Raw genomic sequence first — 27,051 nt, 5'->3', positions numbered from 1 at the left:
ATTATGCACAGCACAGAGTTGGAAAATGAGATGGACTCTACAGAGAACAGTAAATGGCCCAATTTGGACAGAACTTAGACTATTTAAGGGAAGGTAACAAGAGACAATAGGGTTGAATTTAGATTGTGAGAGACTTTAAATGCCAGAGAGGGAGTTTATATTTTATCCTCAGAGCCTCTCAAACTTTTGGAGCAGAGTAGTGACATAGATTCACCTGTGTTCTACAAGCAGTGCTTATGATCTTGCTTATAATCTTAATAAATGTTTGTTGTACAAAAAGGAACCCAAGAGTTTCATCTTTAAAATGAAGCCAGAATTATACAGGAGAAAGAATGTTGAATGGAGCTGCCATTCAAATGCCAGTTCTGCTATTTATTGCCTACAAGACCATGGACAAGTAAGTCCTTTGGTCTCTGTGGACCTCGGTTTCCTCATCTGTAAAATGAAGTGACTGGACTAGGTGACCTCTGAGGTCCCTTCTAGCACTGGATCTATGATTCCATGAATGTATAATGAAAGTCCACCAAGAAGACCTATTGATACATTTTTATAGTATAATGTATTACATTAATATTTTTAAATTTAAATTTAATTTAAAAATCAAAATTAAAATTAAAAATAATTTTTAAAATTTAAAACTTAAAAATTAAGTTTCATTTCTGGCTCTAATGAAGCTTTTGCTTCTAACCACATTAGGCCATTGCCCAATGTATAGTCCCAGAATCAGGTCCCTGAGTGGATACTTCCTTATTAGGTGATCTGGGCATGGACTAAAGTCCCATTACTTTAATGCATCTGCTTTATGGTTTAACTAGTTTGACCCAAGCAAATTACCCTCTTGACATTGACACCTGATTTAATGGATGAAGAATCCATTGGGTGATGAACTCTGCTTCTCATTAATGGGGAAAGTCAACACAAAGATCAATAAAAACCAAAACCAAAACAAGGACATGGCTATGATTACTTGGTCACCACAAGCCTTTCCTGAGGTGACTTTTTGTGACACCTTTTGCTTAAATCCCCAAAAGACGGATAAATGAAGATTGAGACAAAATGAGGGTAGGTTCCTATAATATTAGTGTCAGGAATGCTAATGCTTAAAATATGCAGCTATAGAGAACTGAAAAAAGGCTTTTTCATTATGTTGGGCAAGAGAAAGATAAAAAAAAAAGTATAGCTAGACTACTACTCAGGTTGAGTGGGATAAAGGAAGGTGACAGAATGGAGACAGACTTAGAACAAAACTGGCCAACATTGGTATTTTCAAATATTAAAAGAACTGTCATGTGAAAGTGTAATTGGACTGTTCCCTCATTAATTTAAAGACAAATTGAATGACTAAATGATCTGTTGGGTCTCTTGATCTCTGATTAAGAATGCTTGGTTTAAGTGGATTCTAAGTTTCCTTCTGTCTCTGAAATTCTGTGATTGAATGACCTCAACCCAATCCTGTTTAAAAAAAGCTCATCAGACACTGTGATGCCAGAAATCCTTTCATCACCATTTCAGTATTTTGTATTAGGAAGTTAGTCTTTGACTTAAGACTCTTATGCAGCTATTTTGACTCCTTTTTAATTTAATCTGCAATGGACATAGATAAAAACTGAGCAAACATCAAATCTAAGATAAAATGTCATTATTTTAAAGGAATAAAAATATTTCAATATTTTCAAAATCTAGCTGGGAATGGGAGAAGGTTACGATTTTTCAGCTATGGTAACTGAGAATGAACATTGCTAAAAAGGGGATAGGGGCTCAATATCCATGCTTGTCCTAAATGAACAGAATGTTCTAAAACTATTAGATGACCAAAGAAATATAATTGTTCACATTAGTGCTACAGATCTATTTTATTTTAATATGTATTAAAGTTTTTCTCATAATCCTTTAACTTCAGGGCTTATACATGGTTTTCTTGTCAGCTAGAGTACATAGAAGATAGGATCCTGGGCTTGGAAAAAGGAAGATCTGAATTCATATCTCAGATACTTACTAGCTCTGTGACCCTGGGCAAGTCACTTAACTCTATTTGCCTCAGTTTCCTCATCTTTAAAATGTGCTGGAGAAGAAAATAGCAAACAATTCCAGTTTTTTTGCCAAGAAAACCTCAAATGGCATCATAAAGAGTCAGGCATGATGGAAATAACTAAACAACAAAAATCCTAAGATATCCACTTAGAAAATCACCTATTCTTTCCCTGAATGTCTTGGTTTTAATTACATCTTGAATGTCAACAGCAGCACTGGAATATATAGAAAAGAACTGAACATAAGTGATAAGGAAAATGGCTCAATTTTCACTGGACCGATCATGCAACATGCTTGGCTTCAGAAAAGATAAAATATGAATAAGAATTTATCACATCATATTAAAACCATTTTCCCATGCCACTGCTCTTAATTTACGAAATACTTCAGCCAAACTCAGCCATTTGTCATCCTGTGTCCATATCCAGCACTTTTTTATCCCTATGCCTTTGGTCATGCTGTTCCCTATGTCTGGAATCTCCTCTCCCTCCCTTCTGCCTTTTGAAATCCTAGCCATCTCAGCTCAGACACCACCTCCTTCATTATACCTTCATTGAATCCCCCCACGAGAAATGGTATCTTCCTTTCCAACCTCGTCTAACCTTCTGTCAAGCTCGTGTTCATATCCAATCTTCAGCATTTCAGCTGTGACATAGTTGTCACATCATTGTAGCACAGTATTGCGTATTTTGGGGTACGAAATCCTCCCTGCTGGATTGGAGCGCCACAGGTTCAGGTGACCTCCTTTAGTTTATCTTTGTATTCCCCCATGTACTTATCCCAGTGCTCTGTACAGAGAGGAAACAGAGACCGGGCTCATGATTCCTTGTAGAGGCATTCCCAGGTGAGAAAACGCCTAGCAATGAACTTTCTTTGCAATTTGTGGTCTTAGAAAGCAGAGGTGTCAAACACCTGCACTACTCCAAAGCAGCTAAAACCAGAGTAAAATGTAATTGGGAAAATTTAACCAAATAAATAAAAATTAAATTGCTGTTGTTTAGTCTTTTCAATTGAACACAGAGAATGTAAATATGTAACTTTCTAAGTCAATAAGTAATTGCGGGGATCTTTTCGTGCAAATGGTTGAGTGTCTCCAGTCTCTATCTGATTTTGATATAACTGGCCCAGGACACCAAGAGGTTAATTGACTTATCTTCAGTCACTCAGCCCAAGTGTAAGAGAGGCAGGACTTAAACTCAAGTCTTCCTCATTTTAAAATCAATTCTTTTTCCATTATGCCACAGTTGTAAAAGTAATTGTCTAATATGAAATCTAGCATAATAACATATAATCATGTATCATAATATGTAATAATAATAATAGCATATAACTTCTACTGTGTCAAGCATTGTGCCAAGCACTTTTTTTTTTAAACTCTTACCTTCCTCTTAGAATCATACTGTATTGGTTCCAAGGCACAAGAGCTGTAAGGGCTAAACAGCAGGGGTTAAGTGACTTGTCCAGGACCACACACGTATCTCCCAGGATTATTCTAAGGATCAAATAAGATAACACATGTAAAGTGTTGCAAACCTTAAAATACTTCACAAATGCTAACAATTATTATATTGTACATTATAGCTATATGAGCATATACTGTATATTTTCTAGCTTATTCACTGAAATATCATTTTAATGTTGTCCTAGATAATGTTTTATTCATTTCAGAGTTGCATTTAAATGATAAAGGAGCTATGTCGCTATGAATCTAGATGTCAGCTTCCCCTATAATCTAATTGTTTATCTAGATGGCATATTATACAGGTAAACCAATCTTATGTAACTTTATGTCAGAGGCTTTCTCCTAACATGAAAGTATCTCAGTACCTTTTGGGGATTTCTGACTTTACTTTGTATTTTATGTTTATGTTGATCCCACCCGATTGTTCTAGGAATTATTATTTTTTGAAACATACCTTCAGTATATAATCAATAACCTCTTTTATAAACACATGTGTTTATATGGCTCAGTGCACAAAAACAAGTTTATTTCTAGGTTGAGGGAAACAGATCTTATATTAAATCCCATAGAAATAGTAATACCTGTGAGTGAGCATCCTTACCCAAGAAGTTTGTATATCCCTAGTCAATTACTTTGTAAGAATTTTTATTTAAGTACGAGATTGTGTTGTAACTTGTCAAAGGCTTTTTCTGGATCTATTGAACTAATCATGTAGTTTTGAATGTTTGGGGTTTTATATTGATTGTTTTTTTAATGTCAAGCCATCCTTGTATCCCTGATAAAAATCCCACTTGACAGGAATGAATGATTTCTTGGCTAAATTGATATAGTCTATTTGATAAAACTTTGCTGAAAAATTTTCAGTCATTTCATTAATGATATTAGCCTATTTCTTTCAACATTTTATCTTTCCTGGCTTAGGAATTAGGACTCTTTTGTCTCATAAAAATATTCTGGTAGGTTATTTCTTTCTTAATTTTTGAGAATAATTTAAAAAGTATGGGCCCTAACAGTTCTTTAGAAATTTGATAGAATTCTCCTGTGACTCCATCAGGAACAAGAGGTTTTTCCTTTGGTAGCTAATTTACAGCTAGATATATTTCCTTTTCTGAGATCAGATTATTAAAGATCTCTAGCTTTTCTTCTGATAGTTTGGGTAGTTAACATTTTTAAGGCATTTTTCTATTCCTTTTTTGTGTTTGCAGTTTCATTGGCTCATAACTGTGCAAAATATATTCTGATTATCCTTTTTAGTTCTATTTTTGCTGTGGCTTTATCTTGCTTATTTGCTATTTTATGGATTACATGTTCTGTTCTTTTTTTAAATCAGATTACCTACTGATTTATCACTTTTATTAGTCTTTTCAAAGAACAGCTTTTAGTTTTCCTTATGATTTCAGTTTTTTGAATTTGAATTTGAATTTATTTATTTCCTCTCTAATTTTTTTAATGTCTCTTCTTTTATGTTTCTTTTAGGTTTATTTGTTAATTTCTCAATTTTTCTTTTCTTTTCTTCTTTTAAAGCCTTTACCTTTTGTCTCAGAATCAATACTGACTATTGGTTCCAAGGTAGAATAAGAGTAAGGGCTAAGCAATTGGGGTTAAGTGATTTGCTCAGGTTTGTACAGTGAGGAAGTATCTGAGGTCACATTTATACCCATAATCTTCTATCTCCATGCCTGGCTCTGAATCCATTAAGCCACCTAGCTACCTCAATTTCCTAATTTTTTCAGTGTATATTGAGTTCATTAATCTCTTTTTCTATTTTGTTAATGTATGATTGTAAGGATAATAATTTTTACTCCCTGAATACTGCTTTAGCTTTATCCTAGAAATCTTATTAAGTTGTTTCATCATTATAGTTTTTTATATAGTTATTATTTCTATGATTTTGTCTTTGAGCCACTCATTATTTAAGATTCCATTAAGTCTTTTAGATCTATAGATTTTATTTGTGGACCCAGACCTAGCTTCTATTCTTATTGATTTATAAAGGATTTATTGGCTATTTCTGCCTTTTTATATTTGTTTGCAATATCTCTGTGCCCTAGTGAATGTTTGATGTTTGTAAAAGTTCCATGCTGTGCAGAGAAATATGTATATTCTTTTGCTGTCCCATTTAAAAGATACATTCTAGTTTTATACAGAAATATTTCCGGTTCCATATTTTCCTTTTTATTTTTTGTTATATTAATTCAAAACTAATAGTGTATTACTATATTTAATTGGTAAAAATAAAAAGAATTTTAAAACTGATAGAGTGATATTGATGTCTTTATTACTATTGTGTTATTCTATGTCTTCTTGAAGCACAGATAATTTTTTATGAATTCAGATATTAAGGCATTTGGAGCATATAAGTTTATTACTGGTATTTGTTGCCTGATTCCTTTTTATTATTATTATTATTGGTTTGTTATTTTTTATTTAGAATATTTTCCCATGGTTACATGATTCATGTTCTTCCCCTTTCCCCCAAGCCCCGTCTCCCTGTAGCCAACATGCAATTCCACTAGGTTTTACAAGTATCATTGATCAAGACCTATTTCCATATTGTTGATAGTTGCACTGGGGTGATTGTTTAGCATCTATATCCCAATAATATCCCCATCAACTCATGTGTTCAAGCAGTTGTTTTTCTTCTGTGTTTCTTCTCCCACAGTTCTTCCTCTGAATATGAATAGCTTTCTTTCTCATAAATCCCTCAGCATTGTTCTGGATCATTGCATTGCTGCTAGTAGAGAAGCCCATTATGTTACATTGTACCACAGTGTATCTGATTCCTTTTAGCATAATATAATTTACTTGTTTATCACTTATTTTTAAATGTTTGTTTTTGCTTTGATAGAATGATGACGAAACTCAATTTTTGGATTTGCTTGATGCATGGTAATTTTTTTCTATCCCTTCACTCGTATCTTGTATATGACTATTTTTAGAGTGTGTTTCTTGAAAGCAACGTATTTTCATTTTATTAAATTGTTTAATCCAATGAAATCCATTCACATTTAAAGTTATGAGTGAGGTTCATATTTTTCTCCATCTGTCTCTAAAATTGGGATATTTTCAAATTATGATCTTTCTTCTTTTACTGTCCTAGCCTGCTGCATTTATTCATTCTTCCTCAATTTCTGTTCTTTGGGGTATTTGAGAAGCAAAGAATCTAATCAATTTTGGTTTTCCTTCTAAAAAAATTTTAAACATTTTTTGGTTAATGAATGTCCATCTCTAATCCTGTATATTTAAGCTCAGATTTAGAATAGTTCACTGGGCTGCATTCTGATCTCTGATGCTTATGAGAACACATTATTCCATTTCCTCCTCTTTTTTTCCTACTGGGTACAGAGTATTCTTGCAGTAAGTGGCATACCATTAAGTGCTGAGCATTGAGTCCGGAAGATTCATCTTTCTGAGTTCAAATCCAACTTCAGACACTTACTAGCTCTGTGACTAGGCAAGTCACTTAACCCTGCTTGCTTTAGTTCCTTATCTCTAAAATGATCTAGAAAGAAATGACAAACCACTTCAATGTCTCTGCTAAGAAAACCCCGAATGATATCAGGAAGAGTTGGACATTATTAAAATGACTAAACAAGAAGAAATTTGAATGTTCTTTCCCTTGCATTTGAATGTATTATATATACATATATATATTCTTGATAATTTTTGTAACTTGTTAGTTCTGAACTGAATTTTTAAATTTAACCACTGTCTTGGAATTTGAAGCTTTGGTGTTTTGTTTTTTCTGGAGGTATTCTGTGAATTTTTTCAATTAGAATTTCATTTTCTATGATCTGAATTTATAGACAGTTCCCATCAATTATTTCTTTTACTATAGTATTAAGGGATTTTTTTTGTCCTGTTGTCTTCTTCTCAGAGATCTACAATCCTTAGGTCGTTTCTACACATGCTGTCTTCAAGATCAATATGCTTTCCTTGCAGAGTGAGCCTATTTTTCTTATAATGTTATTATTTTTTGCTTTACTTTTCTGTTTTTCCATTGTCAACCTATTGTTCTCTTTTGTTTCTTTGGTGAAGCTTGCTATTGCAAATTCAGCTTTTTCTACTTTGCCCCTTATTTTTTGTCATGAAGAAAATAATTTCTGCTCTCATAATTTTCATTCCTTTTTAAAATCATTCAAGAATACTTTGTTGGGGTCCCATGTTCTCCTCAAATTCTGCAGGGTCTTCTGTTTCATCAAGTGATGAACCATTTTCCTTGATTTTGAATTATTTATTCATAAATACTTAAATTCATTTACTTGATCTGGAGGCCATATTTTCTGTTGTTACTATTTTTTCCTGTTTAGTTATGCTCATTTTCTTTGAAATTTATTCTTTCTAAATCTTTGGTACTTTCAGTCTTTACCCATCCTTTATTTTCCTTATTACTCACTTTCTGACTACCTCCCTTCTGATTATGGTTCCTTTAGGGACTGGATCTCAAAGTGCTTTAGCCTCTCCCATACTGAACATGTTGTTCACCAGCTTAGGTCTCTGCCCCAGGTGGCTTTTGGGTGGTCAGAACTAGCCCTAGATGGATGCTATACTCTTTCCCTCAGGCTTGATGGAATGCTGCACAATCCCCAGCACACATGGAACACTATTCTGGTGTCTTGTTCCACTCCCTCTTTTCCTCATTTCTTTGGCCAGATACCAGCAGTTCTGAGCCTCTTTTTCCTGGCATTGGCAGCTTAGTGCTTTGCAGTCCTGATACGTCTGGGTTATATTCCATAACAGGCTTTTACACCTGAAAGTCTGTAATCAAACTGGCTGTTGAACCTGGGCAAACTTTGGTAACTGGGAGCCAGATTCTCTACAGTACTAGAATGAAAGGAGACCAATGTGTAGCAATGAGTTTTGAGATAAGCCTGGATCGTGTCCTTAGGTCTGCCAATGTAGCTTTTCTGCTCATAGAAAGGGAGGGAGGGAAGGAGTACTGAGTGAAATCAGGAGGAGTGAAAAAATTTTCTTTTGAATTCTGAAAGTGATCTAGAGCATGGAGATAACTAAAGTTTCTTTACCTTTGGCACAGAATTTCTGTTTTGGAGGGGTTTGAGATGTTGAAGGGATGGGGAACTGTCTAATCCACCACCTGGTTGTTCAGGTCTAACCCTTTACATTCTTAAAAATTACTGAAGACCCCAGAAAGAGGTTTGTTTTATGTCAGTTGTGTCTATCTATATTTATCATATTAAAAATTAAAATGTTTTAGTATGATTTTATGATAGTTTCAACCTTGCAGCTCTTCTCAGAAAGTGTCTCTGGGACCTTCATGGGTCCCTAGACTATAATTTGGATTTCTAGAGATATCTTTGTAGAATAAATGACTTTATGATCTGGCTTTCTATTCTGTTTTCTGCTCAGAACTCCTCCCAAATCCAGCCAGTATGATCTCCTAAATTTGCAAGAAGCAACAATTTAAGAAGAAGGTGCTATAAACTTGAATTTATTTTTTCATATGTGATTTCATATCTCGTCAGTAAAGAAGACAATTGAAATATTTAGACTTAAAGGTCTCGTTCTGGGGAGAAACCTGAGATGTGGGAGATAAATGAAAGCAGGAAAAAGTAATCCAGTGTTTCAACAAGAGATATTATGAGTTAGGTCAGCAAGAACTTGCAAGCAATTTCTGAATGCTCTTGAGAAGGCAAGTGACGTGTAATGAAAAGGAAAAGATCTGAGTCTGGAATCAGGGTTCCAAATTCAAATCCCAGATCTACAATTTTGTATTTATGCAGCCTGGGACATAATGCTTCATCTCTCTAGGCCTCAATTTCTTCATTTATGAAATGAAGGAATTAGATGAGAATATTTTTAATGTGCTTTTGATCTCTAAACCTAATGATTCAATAAAGAGTCAAGAGTCAATTGTGTTAACTACCTTCTCTTCCTCAGAGACCTCACCTTATTCCATGCCTTAAATTATCACTCTGGGCCTCTGATGATCAAATTTATATCTTTGGCCCCACCTTTTCTCTTAAATTCTAGTTTTGAATTTCTAATCAAATATTGTAGACATCTATTGTGGATCTTTTCCAGGCTAAGCATCCCTAGTTCCTTCAACAGATCCTCATTGAATATCATGGACTGAAGGCCTTTTACCATGTTGGTTTTCCTTCTTTGGACACATTGCATCTTATCAATGACTTTCTTCAATTGTAGTGCCTGTAACTGGACACAATATGCCAGATATCTGATCAGAGAAGAGTGCAGAGAATTATCACCTTATTCTTGCAGGCTATGCCTCTTAAATATAGCCCAAGATGGCATTAGTTTTTAGTCTTCTACATACACACTGATGACTCAATATGAAGTTGAGAGTTGACTTAAGCCTAATTTTTTTTTTCAGATAAGCCACTGTTCCATTCTCCAGTTCCATTATTTTCTTCCTAAATATGAAGCCATCAGCACAATCTGAATTACTAAAATAGTTTCTTAGCTATTCTTATAGCCTATATATTGGTCATTTCTTCTCTAATCCATCTCATACATTGCCAAATATAATACTTTATGCCCAATAAGCTACACAGTATTCAGCTTCATTTTATTTTCAGAATAAAGTACAGACTCTTTCTTGGCCTCAAGATATCCAATTTTGATTCTCCTTCGGCACTTATAAGAAAGAACTCTGGGCTTCAGTGAAATGAGTCTAAACTTTGGCACCTCATCTACATACCCTAGTTGTACCTATTCTTCTACGGGTTGACCAGTTCTCACCTCAGTCATGAAACGAAACTCTAATAATTCCAAATTGTTTTTCAAAATGATTTTACCACTGCACAGCTCACCAAATCTCCTGGTGTTGACTAGCCTTAATGTTTCTTGATGATATAATTCATGTACCACTTACTGTATGACACCATTGTTTCATAGCTATATCATGTTTTCCCCATTCAATAGTAAACTTGATGAAGACAGAGGTCTGCTTATCCTTCCTTTTTATTACCAGCTCTTAGTTCAATGTCCTGCAGAGTGAAGGAACTCAAGGAATGCTTGTTGACAACAAGGGTTATATTTTTTATTTAAGTTTTGTTTTCACATAGACCTACCCCAATAAGCCCATAAATAAATCACCCAAAAGTATGAACCCCACCCAAAACCAATAAAGAAAATAGCATACAAAAAAGTTAGCTATTAATAGAGTTGTTAATATTACATTTGGTAGTATACTACTTCTTAAATTTTTGTAAGAAAGGAAAAGTTATGTTCTTTGATTTTTAGTAACAATTTCAGTACCAACTTTGGTCATTGTATTTTAATGACATTTATTGTTATTTAATGTTAAGATCCAACATGGCATGATGGAGGTGTCCCAAAAGTCTTTTTGAGGTTTAGGCTTTAATAGCTTAAAAATACATCAAACTGGGGGCAGCTGGGTGGCTCAGAGATTGAGAGCCAGGTCTGGAGTTGGGAGGTCCTAGGTTCAAATCTGACCTCAGACACTTCCTAGCTGTGTGACCCTGGGCAAGTCATTTAACTAACCCCCATTGCCTAGCCCTTACCACTCCTCTGCCTTGGAGACAATACACAGTATTGACTCCAAGATAGAAGGTAAGGATTTAAAAAAAAAGCATTAAACTTTTGGGACACCCTGCATGGCTCAGTTTGGAGTCAAAAGACCTGAATTCAAACCTGTGTCTGACACATAGGTAGAGTGAACCTAGACAAGTCATATAGCCTTTTAGTGCAGTAGCCAATTCATTAAAGTTATAAAATTGAGATAGTTTGATGGAGCAGTGGATAGAATGCTGGTCCTAGAGTTAAGAAGATCCAAGTTCAAAGCTGGTCTCAGAAATTTACTAGCTATATGACCTTGAGAAATTCACTTAATCTCTGACTCATTTTCTTCAACTGTTAAACGGGGATAATAATAACATCTACCTTTCAAGATGAGAATTGAGTGAGATAATAATTTTAAATTACTTGGAATATAGTAGTTGCTAAATATTATTATCATATTGATGTTCTTAATTAATATTCATATTATTAAACTCCAAACAATTGTTGATCTGTATTTGGTAGGTGTTTCTTCAATGGGATTATATCATAATTAATGTCAGTGTTGTTCTTTCATTTGAATGGCTTACATCATGTCATACAAAGTTTTCCATGTTTCTTTGAATTTTTTATATTTGTTGTTCTTCAGGAAGCAATTATTCTATTTAATTAGTACAATTTATTCAACCATTTCCAATGAAGTACAGGGTGACTCCCACCCACTAGTTTTTATTTGCTATTGAGAATAATCCTTCTGTGAATATTTTTGCATGAAAGGGTATTTTCTTACTACCCTCATAATGGGTATTGTTTCCTACCTCCATCAGGCATAAGCTTAGTAGTGGGACTTCTTCAAACATTTTAGTTGCTTTTCTTGCATGGTTCCAAGTTGTTCTTTCTGCATTTTCTTTCACAACCTTGCTAATATGGAAATACGTTTTGAATGATTTCACATGTAAAACCAAAAATAAATGTTTTTTGACTAAAGAAAAACAGTTGTCCTAGTTCACAGATCTACTAGTAGTGAATTATCATGGAACATGATTTTGAATGGGGAATATAGCTTAAATTTGTTCTGTTTTGATTTTTCTATTTTCTATAGCTCCTATCATCACCACTCCTCTTGAAACAGTAGATGCATTAGTTGAAGAAGTGGCCACCTTCATGTGTGCGGTAGAGTCCTATCCGCAGCCTGAGATTGCCTGGACTCGCAATAAAATTCTCATCAAGTAAGTATGTAAAGTAATATGTGGTTCTCTAATGAGAATGTCAGATTATTATTGTATAGTGTCTCTCTGGGAAGTTTAGGGGAGGGAGTCAGCTACAGCTAATATTTGTGGTGGAGGTAAAATCTAGTGTTGATGACCACATCTCAAGAATATAATGGAATTTTAGTTGAGACCTAATGGAGTATTTAGATGAAAGAATGGCAAGTTTTAGAATTGGTAGTGACCTTAGAGATCATCTGATATAACCTCATCATTTTAGTGATAAGAAATCTGAGTCCCAGAGAAGTTAAGTGATTGCTCAAAGATTGTAGAGATTTGAGCCTCATATTTACAGAGAATGATGGGCTAAGTTCTTTCAGTGACTATAGGGAAATACCCCAAGGGTCTTGATGTCATCACTCATTCCATCTCTGTTTTCTATATCCGGCCTTTCTCCTTGAAAAGTTTTGTCACATTCTGGTTTATATCTTACTTAATTTCTGTCTCCAACTAGTTTTTAAAAATTTATTTAAATTTATCCATTTGTTGTTGGTTATATTGAAATTCCCAATTCTTCTTCCCTTCCCTCCCCTCTTCATAAAAAGGTTCACTTGACAAAAAAATAATATATAAGTATATATATATATACATGTATATATATATATATAAATTATATCTTTTATGTTTCTTTTTCTCAGTTCTCTCTTTGGAGGTGAACATTCACAAGTTATTCTTCAAATGTTAATTCTGTAGCTATATGTAATATTTTCTTGGTTCTACTTATTTCACTCTTCATTATTTCATATAAGTCTTTCCAAGTTTTTAAAAAAATTAATCTGGTCATCGTTTCTAAGAGAGTAGTATTCTATCACAATCATACACCACAACTTATTCAGTCATTCCCCAGTTGATGGCTATCCCCTTGACTTCCTCTTCTTTGCCACCAGAAAGAGAACTGCTGCCTCCAACTAATCTTGGCCCTCTTTCCTCTTTTCATATTGTGTAATAGAAACTTTGTGGTCACCCTCCACATACTCTCAATCCTTGACAGAAATGCCTTTTAGATGTGAATCTGAAATATGCTAAAAATTATTTTAAGCATTATGAGGATTATGGAAGTCATATAAATAATTTACTGTTTGTAAAAAAAATTTGTATAATGGAGAAAAACAGCACAAACCCATAAAGAATGTATTAGGTCACTACTTGTGGGCAGTCCAACACGTAGGAATGAAACAATGCTTTCCATGGAGTTGGGGTTATTTCACATCAGGGCCTGGGTCAATTCTAGTGCTTTCATTGCTCTCCCAACCAAAATGATTCAGTATCAAACAAATTCAAATCACAAGGTCTAATCCTTAAACTAGTAAGTTGCTTCAGAATCATCTATCTTTATTGGGCCTTTTGTAGTGTGTGCTGGAGTCCACTTCAACCAGTTGAAGAGAATCAGTTGTTAAATTTTCAGTATAATATTTTAGTGATACTTTGGAAATCAACCATCGCTACAATTCAGGGCTTGATTTATTGAGTTTTAAAAAATATTTTACTTATGAAAATGATAGAGAATGTATGAATAATTTAGATTAAACTTAAAAATGTACCTTGTATCCTTTTTTTCCCCCTCTTTCTTGAGAACTACTGGTTGTTAAAGGTTTAATAGCCTACTCATGACCATTTGATTTCTGTCTGGTGAATTCTATGCAATTCAAAGTGATCAAAAATTAATAACACAGTACTTAGTAGATCCATAGATTTGGTCATACAGTGGATTAAATTACATCCCTAGTATACAGCATGATACAAAATATATATCCTTTTTTCCACAGAAAGCTTGTTATAAGATGCTATCTCTGGATATTAATACTAACATGGAATCATAGAATCTCCAAAATATCTAGTCCAATTCCCACCCAAAACCTAAGGCACAAATATTATCTACCATATACCCCAATATAGCAATCTGAGTTTTCCTTGAAGGCCTTCAGAAATAGGGGATCCTTTTTTATGAGATAATTCAAATTCACTTTGATAGATTCTAATGTTAGAAGGCTAATGTTAGGAAGTTTTGACTTATTTTGAGCTGAAATCAATTTCAAATATTTTAAGAGTAATAAAATCTAGGCTGTCTTTTTTAGTCTAACTCCATTTTCTTCAGTTGAACTGTGTATAAACTGTGTTTAAGTTCCTTTTCCAAACTAGTCTTCCTTTTATGAATATTACTCAATTTGTCTATGTTCCTTCTGACATGTGGCACCCAGAACTATTCACTATGTTTCAGGTGGGATCTGGGAACAAAGGAGTACTTTGGAGCTCCTACTGTTCCTATTTTTGAAACTAGAATTATATTAATGTATACAAATGTATACAAATACTAGATTTGCTTTTTCTAGCTACCATTTGTATTAGTGACAAATGCTGAGTTTTCAGTTTACTAAAATGCATAGGATACTTTTCACATTAACTACTTTCTAGGTATTTCCTCCCTATCTAGAGCTTGCCCAGATTATTTTGAAACCAAATGAAGTACTTTACTTTTAACCCCATAAAAATACAATTTTATTAGATTTGATCTATTATTAAAGCCTGACAAAATATTTTTGGATGCTGATTTTGTTGTCCTCTACATTAGCTATCATGCTCAATTGCTTGCCATTCAAAACTTTTGTCTTCAGTTTTATCTTCATTTACACCATTGATATAAATGTTAAACAGAATAGGGCTAATTGTGGCATACCAGTAGAGATTTCCATTGATTTCAAGACTGATCCATTCATCAAGAATCTTTAAAAGTCCTTTATTGTCTGTTTTCCCTAAAGACTACTTACATATCCTGAACTCATCAATAAACAAACTGTGTAATCACATTCATTTCTTTAGACATCTTCTTTGAATCTTCATCAGTTATTTGCTCCTAATAACATTTGATTTTTGAATACATACCACTCCTCTTGAGTTGATATTTCTTTTAAGGTCTTTTAGGTAGATGCTACCAGCTCTTAATTCTATAGTATTTAACTTAGGTTCACACATTAGCTTTGCATAAATCCTTGCATTCATTATGAGTTTCCTATTCCTTGTAATCTATGATGCCAGTAACTCTTAAGCCTGCTAACTTTTGAAAAATGAGTGATCAGAACTAGTAATGTTCTTTATAACTCACATTTAAATATTATGTCTTCCATAAATGAGTTACCAAAAAAAAAAATGGGAGTGGGTGGACATCTAGGTGGCTCAGTGCATAGAGATGGGAAGTCCTGGGTTCAAATTTGGCTTCAGACACTTCCTAAGAGGGTGATCTTAGGCAAGTTATATAAGCCCCATTGCCTACCCCTTACCAATTTTCTGCCTTAGAACCAATGTTTAGTATTGATTCTAAGATAGAAAGTAAGGGTTTAAAAAATACATTGAAATCTACTCCCAAGAGAGCAGATTGAAGATAAAGTGGACCTACTTTGAATACTATGCAAATTACCAGAGGGACCTCATTAATACTGTTTCGCCTCTAACACCATTCTGGAGCATGAACTCTGAGCACAAAATCAGAATCAGGCCTCTTTATTTCTTAAAAGGTCCCATTCATTCAAATACTCTTAATATTTCATTTGGGGATCTTGAGTTATAAGATATCAATCAGGACTGAGGGAATTTCATATGATGAACTAGTGTTTGGAGGAATTGACTATAAATGGTCCAAACTGGTAACCAAACTCTTATTTATGGTGGTGGCTTGTTCTGGTGCAGCACCGGAGCCAAATTATGTGCAATTAATCCCAAACTGAAATGGAACAGAAATACTTATCTGGCTCTATTCTCTTGGCAATAATACAAACTCATAACAACATTTACAGATGCTTAACATTCTCTCATGGTCCAGATCCACTTAGAGGAAACAATGCTGCTTTCTGTTAGCCAGGATCAGGCTTCTACTTTTCAGAATGTCATTGATAACCTCGCTCTTACTCGTTGCAGTTTTCTGGGTATCTAATAAATATTAGTGTATCTGTCTGTTTCTAATAAAATACAAATGGCCTTTTTTGTGAAGAGGAAGGTCATAAATTGAGGGGTTGGAGTTTAAGGGAGAAAATTTACTTACCCTGTATGATTTAGTGCAGAGATCATAGAACTAAAAGTTCTATGATCTCTGAGTACAAATTATATTCTTTCCCAAACCAGTTGTGTGAATCCGGGCAAATTACTTGACTTTAGTTTCCTCATCTTTCTAATAGGAATGAGAATATTTACCCCCACCAATCTTGCATGATTACTGTGAGGATCAATATGATAAAGAATATGGAAGTTCTTTGTAAACTGTGAAGCATTATATAATGATTCAGTTTTATAATGATATTTATGAACAATTTAATTAGTTATTAATTTCCATAACATTTAAAATGTTATGAACTTCCTGGGATAATTATTCATCAGAATCACCTAAGTAACACTAAATGTGAATTACTTTGTCATGGTTTGGCTAAATGAAGAAGAGGTGGCAAGTAGCATAATTTAAAACTCCAATCATTTCATTTGCTTACTGAAAGTTGGTAAACTTGACAAAAGCATCATTTATGAAAAAACTATGTGGACTTAATATGGGTGTTAATGTTTGAGTAGATCAGTGATTCCCAAAGTGGGCGCCACCACCCCCTGGTGGGTGCTGCAGCAATCCAGGGGAGCGGTGAATAACTGTAAGGGGGCGGTAATAGTATAGAAGTAAGTAAGCTAAGTAATATTTTTTTTTTTCTGGAAAGGGAGCGCGGTAGGCCAAAAAAGTTTGGGAACCATTGGAGTAGATGATTTTCACTGGCATGTTCAACCACATACCAAATGATGATTTATCCTTTTTTAAACCAATTAAAATGTATTTTTAAAACCTACTTTAGAGCAGGAGTTCATAACTTGAGGTTCATAAATTTGTTTTTTTTTAATATTTTGAGAAGTCTATTTCAATACATTTGGGTTCCTTTGTAATCCCATGAATTCTGTGCATTTGAAACGTTATTCTGAGGCAAAGTTCATAGACTTCATCAGACTGCCAGAGTCTAAGATGCAAAAAAAAAAGGTTAAGAACTCTTTGTTTAGAGTTGTCGGTTCTTTCTGGTGAAACTGTTGACCTCAAAGTTATGAATTATAGTGAATTTAATTATGAATCTGGAAACAATGGGGGAAAAGATATTTAGGCTAAATTTAAAGAAGGATTTCCCAACAATGAAGACTGTTAGCTTGATAAATTTTTGACTGGGAAAAGAGTATATGGACTGCAACTTATATCAATAGCAATTCAAAGAAACATTAGGAGAGACGTCACAAAGTAGTATCTGGTTAATTTCTTTTAAAAAGAATTTTAAAGTTTTATTGATGCTTTTCTCTTAAAGCATTATAAACTCCCAGTTATCTTCCCTCCTTTAATCAGAATCTTCCCTTTTAGCAAAGTTGAATAGTTAAGCAAAACAAATGTATTGACTGTGTCTAATATTTGCTTAGTCTGAATCCACGATCTACCACTTCTCCAGCAAGAGATGAGAGGTATATTTTGCTGTCAGTCTGGAATGTACTCTTACCTTGTAGATTCCTTAATACCCTTGAAGACTTAGCCCAAGTCTTTTTTAGAATTCAGCAGGAATTTTTTTTCTTGACCCTCTTTCCTTTTTTCTTCCCTCTCCCCTCTTTCTAGAGCCTTTCCCTCATTTCCATCTACTCTATATGTATTTTTCACATACCTCTTTATGTACATGTCCCCTTTTAGATTGTAAGCAACTGGAAGACTATGATTTTTTTCCTTTGTATCCCTCATGCTTATCCAGGCACATTGCAAGCACTTGTTGATTGATTTTTCTGAATGGCCCCTTTCATTAAAAAGCATTTTTATATCTTTTGAGGTTTTCTTTAAACTATTTGTAGTCATTATGCAAATTGTTCTGTTGGCTCTGTTTGCTTTGCTCAATGCTAGTTCATATAAGTTCTCCCAGGTATCTCTGAATTCTTCTTGTTTGTCATTTCTTAGAATATAGTAATAGTCTATTACAATTATCCAACACAGTTTGTTCAGTCATTCTGGCAGTGAATAGGCATTAACTTTGTTTCTATTTATTTTTCACCATCACCAAAAGTACTAATATAAATATTTTGGAAAAGAAGATACCTTTTCTTTTATTTCTGGCATACTATGGGGATATGCCTCTGGTTAATTTCCAAATAAGTGGGAAAGAAAATAATTCCCATAGGAATCCTAAAGAGAAAGAAATGACATCAGTCTTTAGTGATCAAAGAGGACTTTTTGTTCAAAGATCTGCTGAACATAAAATGACTTAACCAAAAATGTCCATACTGGCCAACTTTTCATTTTCTTAAGCTTCTAGAATCCCACAAATTGTATGCCAAAATGGCCACTACAGAAGGAATGAGTGAAAGAAAGAAAAAGAGAGGAGAGCCTAAAAAGAACAAGAAACACCCCCATTGCCTTTCTTATTTTTGTTGTCACATTTTCTAACATTAATTCTTGTCCTCTTTAAACCTAATCTTGAGTTCAGTCTTTACTACCATTTTTTTTTCTGTGTCTTTTAGGACCAGTCCTCCAAATACAGTCCTCCTTCTTCTGCAGCCTCAGACTTGTCCCCCTCTTACTTCTTCTTTCCCATCTACCTCAATTATGCTCATTTCTCCAGAATTCTCTTTTTTTTTAAAATTCATAGATATTTTATTTTACTTTCCCAATTACATGTAAAAACAATTAAAACAAACTCTTATTTTCAATCACAGAATCAATATTATATATTTGTTCCAAGGCAGAAGCATAGTAAGGGCTAGGCAATGGGGGTTAAGTGACTTGCCCAGGGTCTCTCAGCTAGGAAGTGTCTGAGGCCAGATTTGAACTTGGGAAATCCCATTTCTGGACCTGGATCTTAATCCACTGAGCCACCTAGCTACCTCCAATAGTAATTTTTCAATATACGCTTTCTGAAATTATAAGATCCAATGTGCTTACCTCCCCCTTTTTTCTAGTCCCTCCCAGAAATGGCAAACAATTTGATCTGATTGCATTATCATGCAAAACATACTTTCATATTGTTCATTGTTGTAAAACAGTGATTCCCAAAGTGGGCACTCCCACCCCCTGGTGGGTGCTGCAGTGATCCAGTGAGACAATGATGGCGACACTTTTTTTGTATTACATTCTATTCTGAGTTCAATAAATAGTTTCATAATTTCCAGGGGGCACTAAGTAATATTTTTTTCTGGAAAGGGGGCGGTAGGCCAAAAAAGTTTGGGAACCACTATTGTAAAAGAATACTCAGTTAAAACCAAAGTCCCAAATAAAACCATAAATAAACTAATGTGAAAGATAGTATGCTTTGGTCTACATTCTGACTCCAACAATTCTTTTTCTGGAGATGGATAGCATTCATCATCATAAGTCCTTCAGAACTGTCCTGGATCATTGTATTGCTGAGAGTAACTAAGTCTCTCATAGTTGATCATCATACAATATTACTGTCATTGTTCACAATGTTCTTCTGGTTCCAGAATTCTTCTTAAAAAATCTTTTTTTTATTCATCTACTACAGCTGTTTCATAGCTATTTTAACATTNTTTTTTTTTATTCATCTACTACAGCTGTTTCGTAGCTATTTTAACATTTTAATAGCTATTGTTATTAGAAATATTATAAAATAAATTATAATATAAATATAAAATAAATATTATGAATAAATATTATTAAATTAGAGCAATTTTTAAGCTATCTTCTACTTTAGGAATTTTCTGCTCTTTCATTGATAACCCCCTTGAAAAATCTAAAGTTGGTGCCTCCAGTTAGCCTTCACTATATCTTAGAAAATTCTTCCTGAAGTTTTAATGAGAATGACTGAACAATTGTGACGTATGATTTTAATGGAAGAATATTCTATAAGAAATAATGAACAGGATCATTTCAGAAAAACCTGGAAAGACTTACATGAACTGATATAAAGTGAAGTGAGCAGAACCAGAAGAACTCTGTATACAGTTAACAGTAATTTTTTTTGAGAATAATGTAGTTATTCTCAGCAATACAGTGATCCAAGATAATCCCAGAGGCTCATGGTGAAAAATGCCATCTGGCTTCAGAGAAAGAACTGATGGAGTCTAAATGTAGACCAAAATGTAGTCTGGCTTCCCTTTTTTTCTTTTTTTTTTTTTTTAGAGCACTTCCACAAAATGACATATATGGGAAAAAATTTTACATGATTGCAAATATAAAATCTATATCAGGTTGCTTACCATCTCAGGGACAGGAGAAGGGTGGGAGAGAGAAAATCTGAAACTCAAAATTTTAAAAAATGAATGTTAAAAATTGTTTTTATATGTAATTGGGGGAAATAAAATACTGCTTATTTTTTTTGGTGATGATAAAGTTACCAAGGACTTTTTTCAGTCTTTTTCCTTGATTATCTTGTAGCATGGCACATTTTTGCTACTCTCTTTTAGCAGAGACTTCCCTTTCCTTGGCTTTGGAGGGGAGGAAAAAACCCTTCTGGTTTTCCTCCTCCCTCTAATTGTTTCAATTTTGTTTCTTTTAATAGTTTCTCATAGGATTGCCAAATTTATGGGGGGAGCATTAGAAATCATCTAGGCTAGTCCCTTCATTTTATAGGTATGACAATCAGGATCTTTGACTAGGAGATTGGACTTCACCTCTTCTCTTACTTTCTTGGTTTGTTTATTTGTATTGTTTAATATAATATGTCAATCACTTATTGACCATCACCACCTACCGGTCATTCTCATCTCTTCCAATTCCAGTACTGTTTCAGTCCTTCATACCTCTTTCATCATGGTTAACAATTTAATTAATTTCATTTTTCTAAGCTACAAAAGAAAGACCATGATGAAATCCATTTGCTTAGTAAAACTTCCATCTTCATGCACTGCAGAAATAAGGGAGTATAATAGGGAGTAATTTCATTTAACTTGCAAACAGTCATTCGAGTGTCAAATCTTTCTTACTGGACTGGATAGTGTATGCTGTTGGCCACAAATCATGCTTTCAAGTTGTTTCCCCTCCCTCCCCATACCCTACCCTGAACCTTGTCTCCCAGGTGCAGAATACTTAGGCCATTTCAGTTCACATCAAAGTCTAGCTCCCTCTGTACATTAGAGTACTAGGTAGTTCTCTAACATAACACCACAGGCACATGGATGGAGAAGGAAAAACCCTTTTGTGGCCATGATTGTATCTGTTTCTGTTACTCCTTTTCAAGCTCCAAGTTCTCAGTGACATTCCGAGTGATCAAGCATTTACTTTTCTACTAATAACGAAATTAACATGCTGGCTGTACCCCCAAATATGTCTCTTTGTGCATCTTGAGTCTATCATCTTTCTTTCTAGAGATCAGTAGAGGCAAAGAACTGGAAACTAAGGTGTTACCTATAGACTGGGGAGTTACTGAAGAAATTATGGCTCCATAAAAATATCTCCTGTAAATATTTTTGAACATATAGGACCTTTTCATTTTTCTTTAATCTGTTTGGAGTAGAGACCTAATAATATTGAAGGTGATATATAGTTTAATAACTTTGAAGGTATATTTCCAAATTACTTTCCAGACTGACCATATTAATTCAGAGCTCCAGTAGCACATTAATACATGCTTTTCCACAATTCCTCCAATATTTGTCATCTTTTCATTTTTTTGTCAATTTTGACAATATTATAGGTACAAAGTAGAACCTCATAATTGCTTAATTTGCATTTCTCTAATTATTAGGGATTTGAGAGTATCCCCTCTCCCCTATAGCTATAGCTTAGATTTCTTCCCTAATTGCTTGTTTATATCCTTTAACCATTTATAATTTGATGAATGACTCTTATTCTTATAAATATGAATTAGTTCTTATACATTTTAAAAATGAAGGGAAGTCACTTTCAATGCTCATTCTTTGTTCTCCAATCCTTTGGGAAATGTAATTTCCCATGTAATTCATGTGGAAAGTTCTTGTGATTTCTTATACCTTTGTGCAAACCATGAAAGAAATTAAGAGACTTATTCTAGATTCGTGTTGACAAACCTATGGCATGCATGCCGAAAGGGTCTGTTCCCCTCCCCCTCTCCACCACACCTGAGGATATTTTTCACATCACCCACCCCTCTGCCCATCAGTTCAATGGAAGTGCATCTTCCCTCCCCTGTCTGGGATAAGGGGGCAGCTCACATGTGGTGTGAGGGTTGCAGTTTGGCATTGAGCCTCTAAAAGGTTTGCCATCACCATTCTAGATTATATAGGTTGTAAGTGATAGAGCAATGTAAAGTTCAATGGCTTTACTTTTGCTCTAACCAATTTTATGAATTTCTCTGACTTCAATCATCATCTCTATTCAGATAGTCCCCTGCTTCTGATCTCCTCTTCTAATCTCTCATCTGAGCTCCAAATCCATACTCTACAAGATCTCTCTATTTTGTTATCCCTCCATGCAAAATTCAACATTTTCCAAACCTAGTTTACAACCTTTTCTCCTAAATCTATTCCTGGACTATGACTTCTACCATTGGCACTAGTATTCTCCAAATTCCCTATGTTCAAAATGTCAGTGTTAAAATAATTATTATAACTGACATTATGTAGTTATTCATGATCTATACAATCCTTTACCTATATTACCCCTCTAACAGAGGGCAGTGCTCGATGCAGTGTTAAAGGTGCATTTGGTGTCAGCTGTGACCACTCCAAGCTCCTTTTCTTGTTCTCTAATATTTCAGAGAAAGCAGATTTTCATCTGATGCATCAATTACTTAAGCAATTTATGGAAGGGGTAGGAAAAGGGATTAGTATGGGGGAGGGGCATAATATATTGTTTGGCCACCAGATGGCAGACCAGTTACTCGTGAATAACATGCTCTCCTTTACAATATTGTAGATCAGTGGTTCCCAAACTTTTTTGGCCTACCGCCCCCTTTCCAGAAAAAATATTACTTAGCGCCCCCTGTCACATACTATCACTGCCCCCTTACAATTATTCACCACCCTCAAATGCACCTGTGGCCATCACCACTCCCCTGGATCACTGCAGCACCCACCAGGGGGCGGTGGTGCCCACTTTGGGAATCACTGGTGTAGAGGGTATGGTCTGAAAAATATTGTCAAAACATACAAAATCTTTTTTGCCAATTAACTTAAGCTTCCATTTTCAATGGGCTTATTTTATCTCCTCAATCATACCACTACTCAAACTAGTAAGATTTGACAATTCACTGTTAATGGCCATGTATTTAGATAGTGTAATACACTAATAAAACCTTTCAAATAGCAAACCACAATAACATTTGAGTCATAGTGGATTCTTTTTTTCTTATTCTTCCATTCTTCCTCTCATTTGGATTGAGGTAGACAGCAGTCAAAGGGCTTGAGTAGTTTTTTTTTTTTTAATTTTTTTTTTTAAATTTTAAACCCTTAACTTCTGTGTATTGACTTATAGGTGGAAGAGTGGTAAGGGTAGGCAATGGGGGTCAAGTGACTTGCCCAGGGTCACACAGCTGGGAAGTGTCTGAGGCCGGATTTGAACCTAGGACCTCTCATCTCTAGGCCTGGCTCTCAATCCACTGAGCTACCCAGCTGCCCCTGGCTTGAGTAGTTTTAATTTTTGTTTTGTTTTGTTTTTAATAGTGAGAGTTTCTTTAGAAAAGTTCTCAGAAGAAGCAGGAAAATAAAGTACCTGTGGTCTGGAAATCTGCTTTATCTCACCCTGATCTTATCTCTAGTCTGTCTTTCCTTTGGTTATCTCTAGTTTGGGCCAACTTGATCTGCCCTCCATCAGCTTGAAGTCTGCATACCTCCATAAGTGATTCCACAAAGAAATGTCAATTCATGTTTTTTATACTGTGGTTAGAGTAGCAGGGATTATTAATCAATCTTCCATCTCCTGCAAAGCAGCAGGAAAAACCTAGAGATCTGGGAGAGCTTCTATTCCTCCTTTGGAGCCCACATTAAAATTGTAACCAGAAGGTTCTCCAAGAGCAAAAAAAAAACAACAAAAAACCTCAGAAACCTGAGAACTCTGGGGAATGTATGGCAGAACACTTTTTCCAGTTCACCAAAGTTTCTGTAATCCTTTTTTACTCTGGGAAGTCTTCCAAAGAGGTCCTACTCCTGGATCCTAGCAAGTAGGTACTGCTCCTGTTATTAATTGCATTTTGCAGATGAGGACATTAAGATTAAGACTTAAAAGGATTAAATGTGGTTCTTAGTCACATCAATATCAGGATGAGATTCAAGTCTAGGTGTCTCTTGACTCCAAGTCCATTATTCTTAGCACTACTATATATGCTGTCTCTTTTGAAACATTATCGTGACTCTTCCCATTCCTTTGCCTCTTATATCCAAAATCGCAGTAGTTCCTGTCATTTTCTCTCTCCATATTGTCTTATAATATCTATCCACTCCTTACCATTTCTTTATCTTCTACCATAGGATAGGATCTTATTACTAAGGACTTTGAATATTTAAATTGCTTCTTAACAAGTCTTCCTCTCTCTTTTCTTTTGCCTTCTTAATCTAATTTTTATAGTATTACTATAAAACCACACTAATTGACTTTATATGTAAATTTAATCTTGTCATTCCTTGGTTCAAAAACCTTCCATGACTTATTATTCTCCACCAAGTTCAAACTTTTTTGCCTTGAATTCAAAATCCATATTTTCTGTCTTGATTCATATTATCCACCTGGCTAAGACTCTCAATGAGAGCCAGGCCTAGAGATCTGGCCTCAGATACTTCCTAGCTATGTGACTCTGGGCAAGTCACTTAACCCCCCATTGCCTAGCCCTTACCACTCTTCTGCCTTGGAACCAATATGCAATATTGATCTAAGATGCTTTAAAGCACATTGTTAATTAATCAATCGATCATATCTAAACCTATTAACTGTCATCAAAAGTCTATGAAGAATAAAATTATAAATATTTTCTGTTTCACACACAAAGAAGATCAATGAATATTAAAGGAAATGCTAGTTATTTGTTTAAAATCAAATAGTTAGGCAAGGGGTCAAGTCTATCTTCAAAAACATCTCTCGTTTCCTTCCATAGTGCTACTACTATCACTTTGGTACAAGCCCTTATCACATTTTCTGGACTCCTGTAATAACCCTCTGGTTGGCCTCTCTGCTTCAAGTCTCTCCTCTCTCTAGCCCCTCCTCCATTCAACTATCAAAGTACAAGACTGACCAAGTCATGACCCTTTCCCATTTAACAGACCTCAGAGGCTTTTTTATTTCCTTCAGGACTAAATATAAAATCTTCTGATTGACTCTTAGAGCCCTTTACAACCTGGACCCTTTCCAACTTCTGGCATTGCCCAATTCTTAATATTAATGTCTTCCCTCAGATATTATCTTCAACTTATACTATATGTATCTTAGCTGTACATAGTTGTTTACAGATTGTAATTCCCATTAGATTGAGATCCTTGAGATCAGAGACTATATTTTGCCTTACATTGTATTACCAAAATTTACCACAGTTCTTGGCACCGAGTAAGGACTTAATAAAATGCTCCTTGACTTGATTTCTCCTTCATGTAATCTCCATTGCAATCAAATCAGAATATTCTCTATTTCTGCATAAAAGCTGTGCTTTTCTGCTCTGTGCCTTTACTTACTCTATTCCATATGGCTGGAATGTCCTCAGTTCCCCCTTACCAAGAACTTTTCTGGAACTCTTGGGAGACTAATATGAAGGTTTCTTGGCCATTATGTACTAGGAAAAATACCTTCCTGTTGTTTGGATTGAATATTTTCTAGGAGGTCATTCAAATGGAAAGTTTTATACTCAGCTGATCTATGGAAGTATAACTTGGCTAAATCTTCCCAGTCATTGATGTAATAACAACAGCCAAAAATAAAAAGGTGGAATAATATCAATCTCTTGCTTTACTTGTTCTCTTGGGGAAATGTAGGAGTTTATGAAATTAAACAAATGGAAATTTTGAATACTGGCTTGACTCAGAGCTATTGGTTTTTTTTTTTCACAATGTTGTATCGTACTAAAACAGTTCATGATCTTGAAGGTACTCATCTAGTGGGATGCTGAAGGAAGAGCACAAACACATTAAGACTAATGGACCCAAGCCAGATCTAGTTGTTCTTGTTGTTCTTGTTGTTCTTGTTGTTGTTCAACCATTTTTCAGTCATGTTCAACTCCTCATAATCCCATTTGGGATTTTCTTGGCAGAGATACTGGCATGGTTTGTCATTTTCTTCTTCATCTCATTTTGCAAATGAGGTACTGAGGCAAATAAGGTTAAACGACTTGCTCATGAACACACAGCCAAAAAGTGTCTCAGGCCATATTTGAATTCAGGAAGATGAGTCTTCCTAGCTCCAAGCCCAGTGCTCTATCTACTATACCATCTAGCCAGACCTATATCTTTAGAATTCAAAGAAAATCAAACATCAGTTAGTTCAATCTTCCTCATTTTACTAGGAAATTAGTCCCAAGGAGATCAAGTGCATGGCTAACTCCACTCAGCTCTTTATAGAATTGGAACTCAATCTTCTGAATTCCCAGGCATGACTTTTTAGCTAGCAGGTGGCCCAAGTTAATGTAGCTGAGGCCCCAAAAGACACTGGATTAGACTGTGACTTGCATCCATTCTATGAAATCCACAAAGTATTCAGGTCAGCTTTGAAATTCCAGAGTATCCTGGGAAAAATAAGTAAAGAGAGGGTTCGGGGTAGAAAAGAAAAGGAGGAAGCAAATGTATATGTGTAAGAGAGAGAATGTATATCTTTCCATGTATCTATTTCAATATATATATGTATATATATAATATTTTAATTGAAAACTTAACACTGGACTTCAATGCAACCAGATAAAT

At 34.7% G+C, this 27,051-nt stretch overlaps 1 protein-coding gene across 1 annotated transcript in view; it reads left to right on the top strand.

Moving 5' to 3' along the window:
• MUSK (muscle associated receptor tyrosine kinase) overlaps nt 1-27,051 on the top strand; it is a 176,516-nt gene that overhangs the window by 6,279 nt on the left and 143,186 nt on the right. Inside the window, exon 2 of the mRNA XM_044657347.1 lies at nt 12,096-12,222. Within this exon, the coding sequence (XP_044513282.1) occupies nt 12,096-12,222 (127 nt within the window). The remainder of the gene's footprint in view (nt 1-12,095; nt 12,223-27,051) is intronic.

Source organism: Gracilinanus agilis, chromosome 1 (genome assembly GCF_016433145.1).
Source record: "Gracilinanus agilis isolate LMUSP501 chromosome 1, AgileGrace, whole genome shotgun sequence".
In the NCBI taxonomy this organism is placed as follows: domain Eukaryota; kingdom Metazoa; phylum Chordata; class Mammalia; order Didelphimorphia; family Didelphidae; genus Gracilinanus; species Gracilinanus agilis.
The sequence above is the reverse complement of the archived record's forward strand: the minus strand, read 5'-3'. Positions and strand labels throughout refer to the sequence as shown.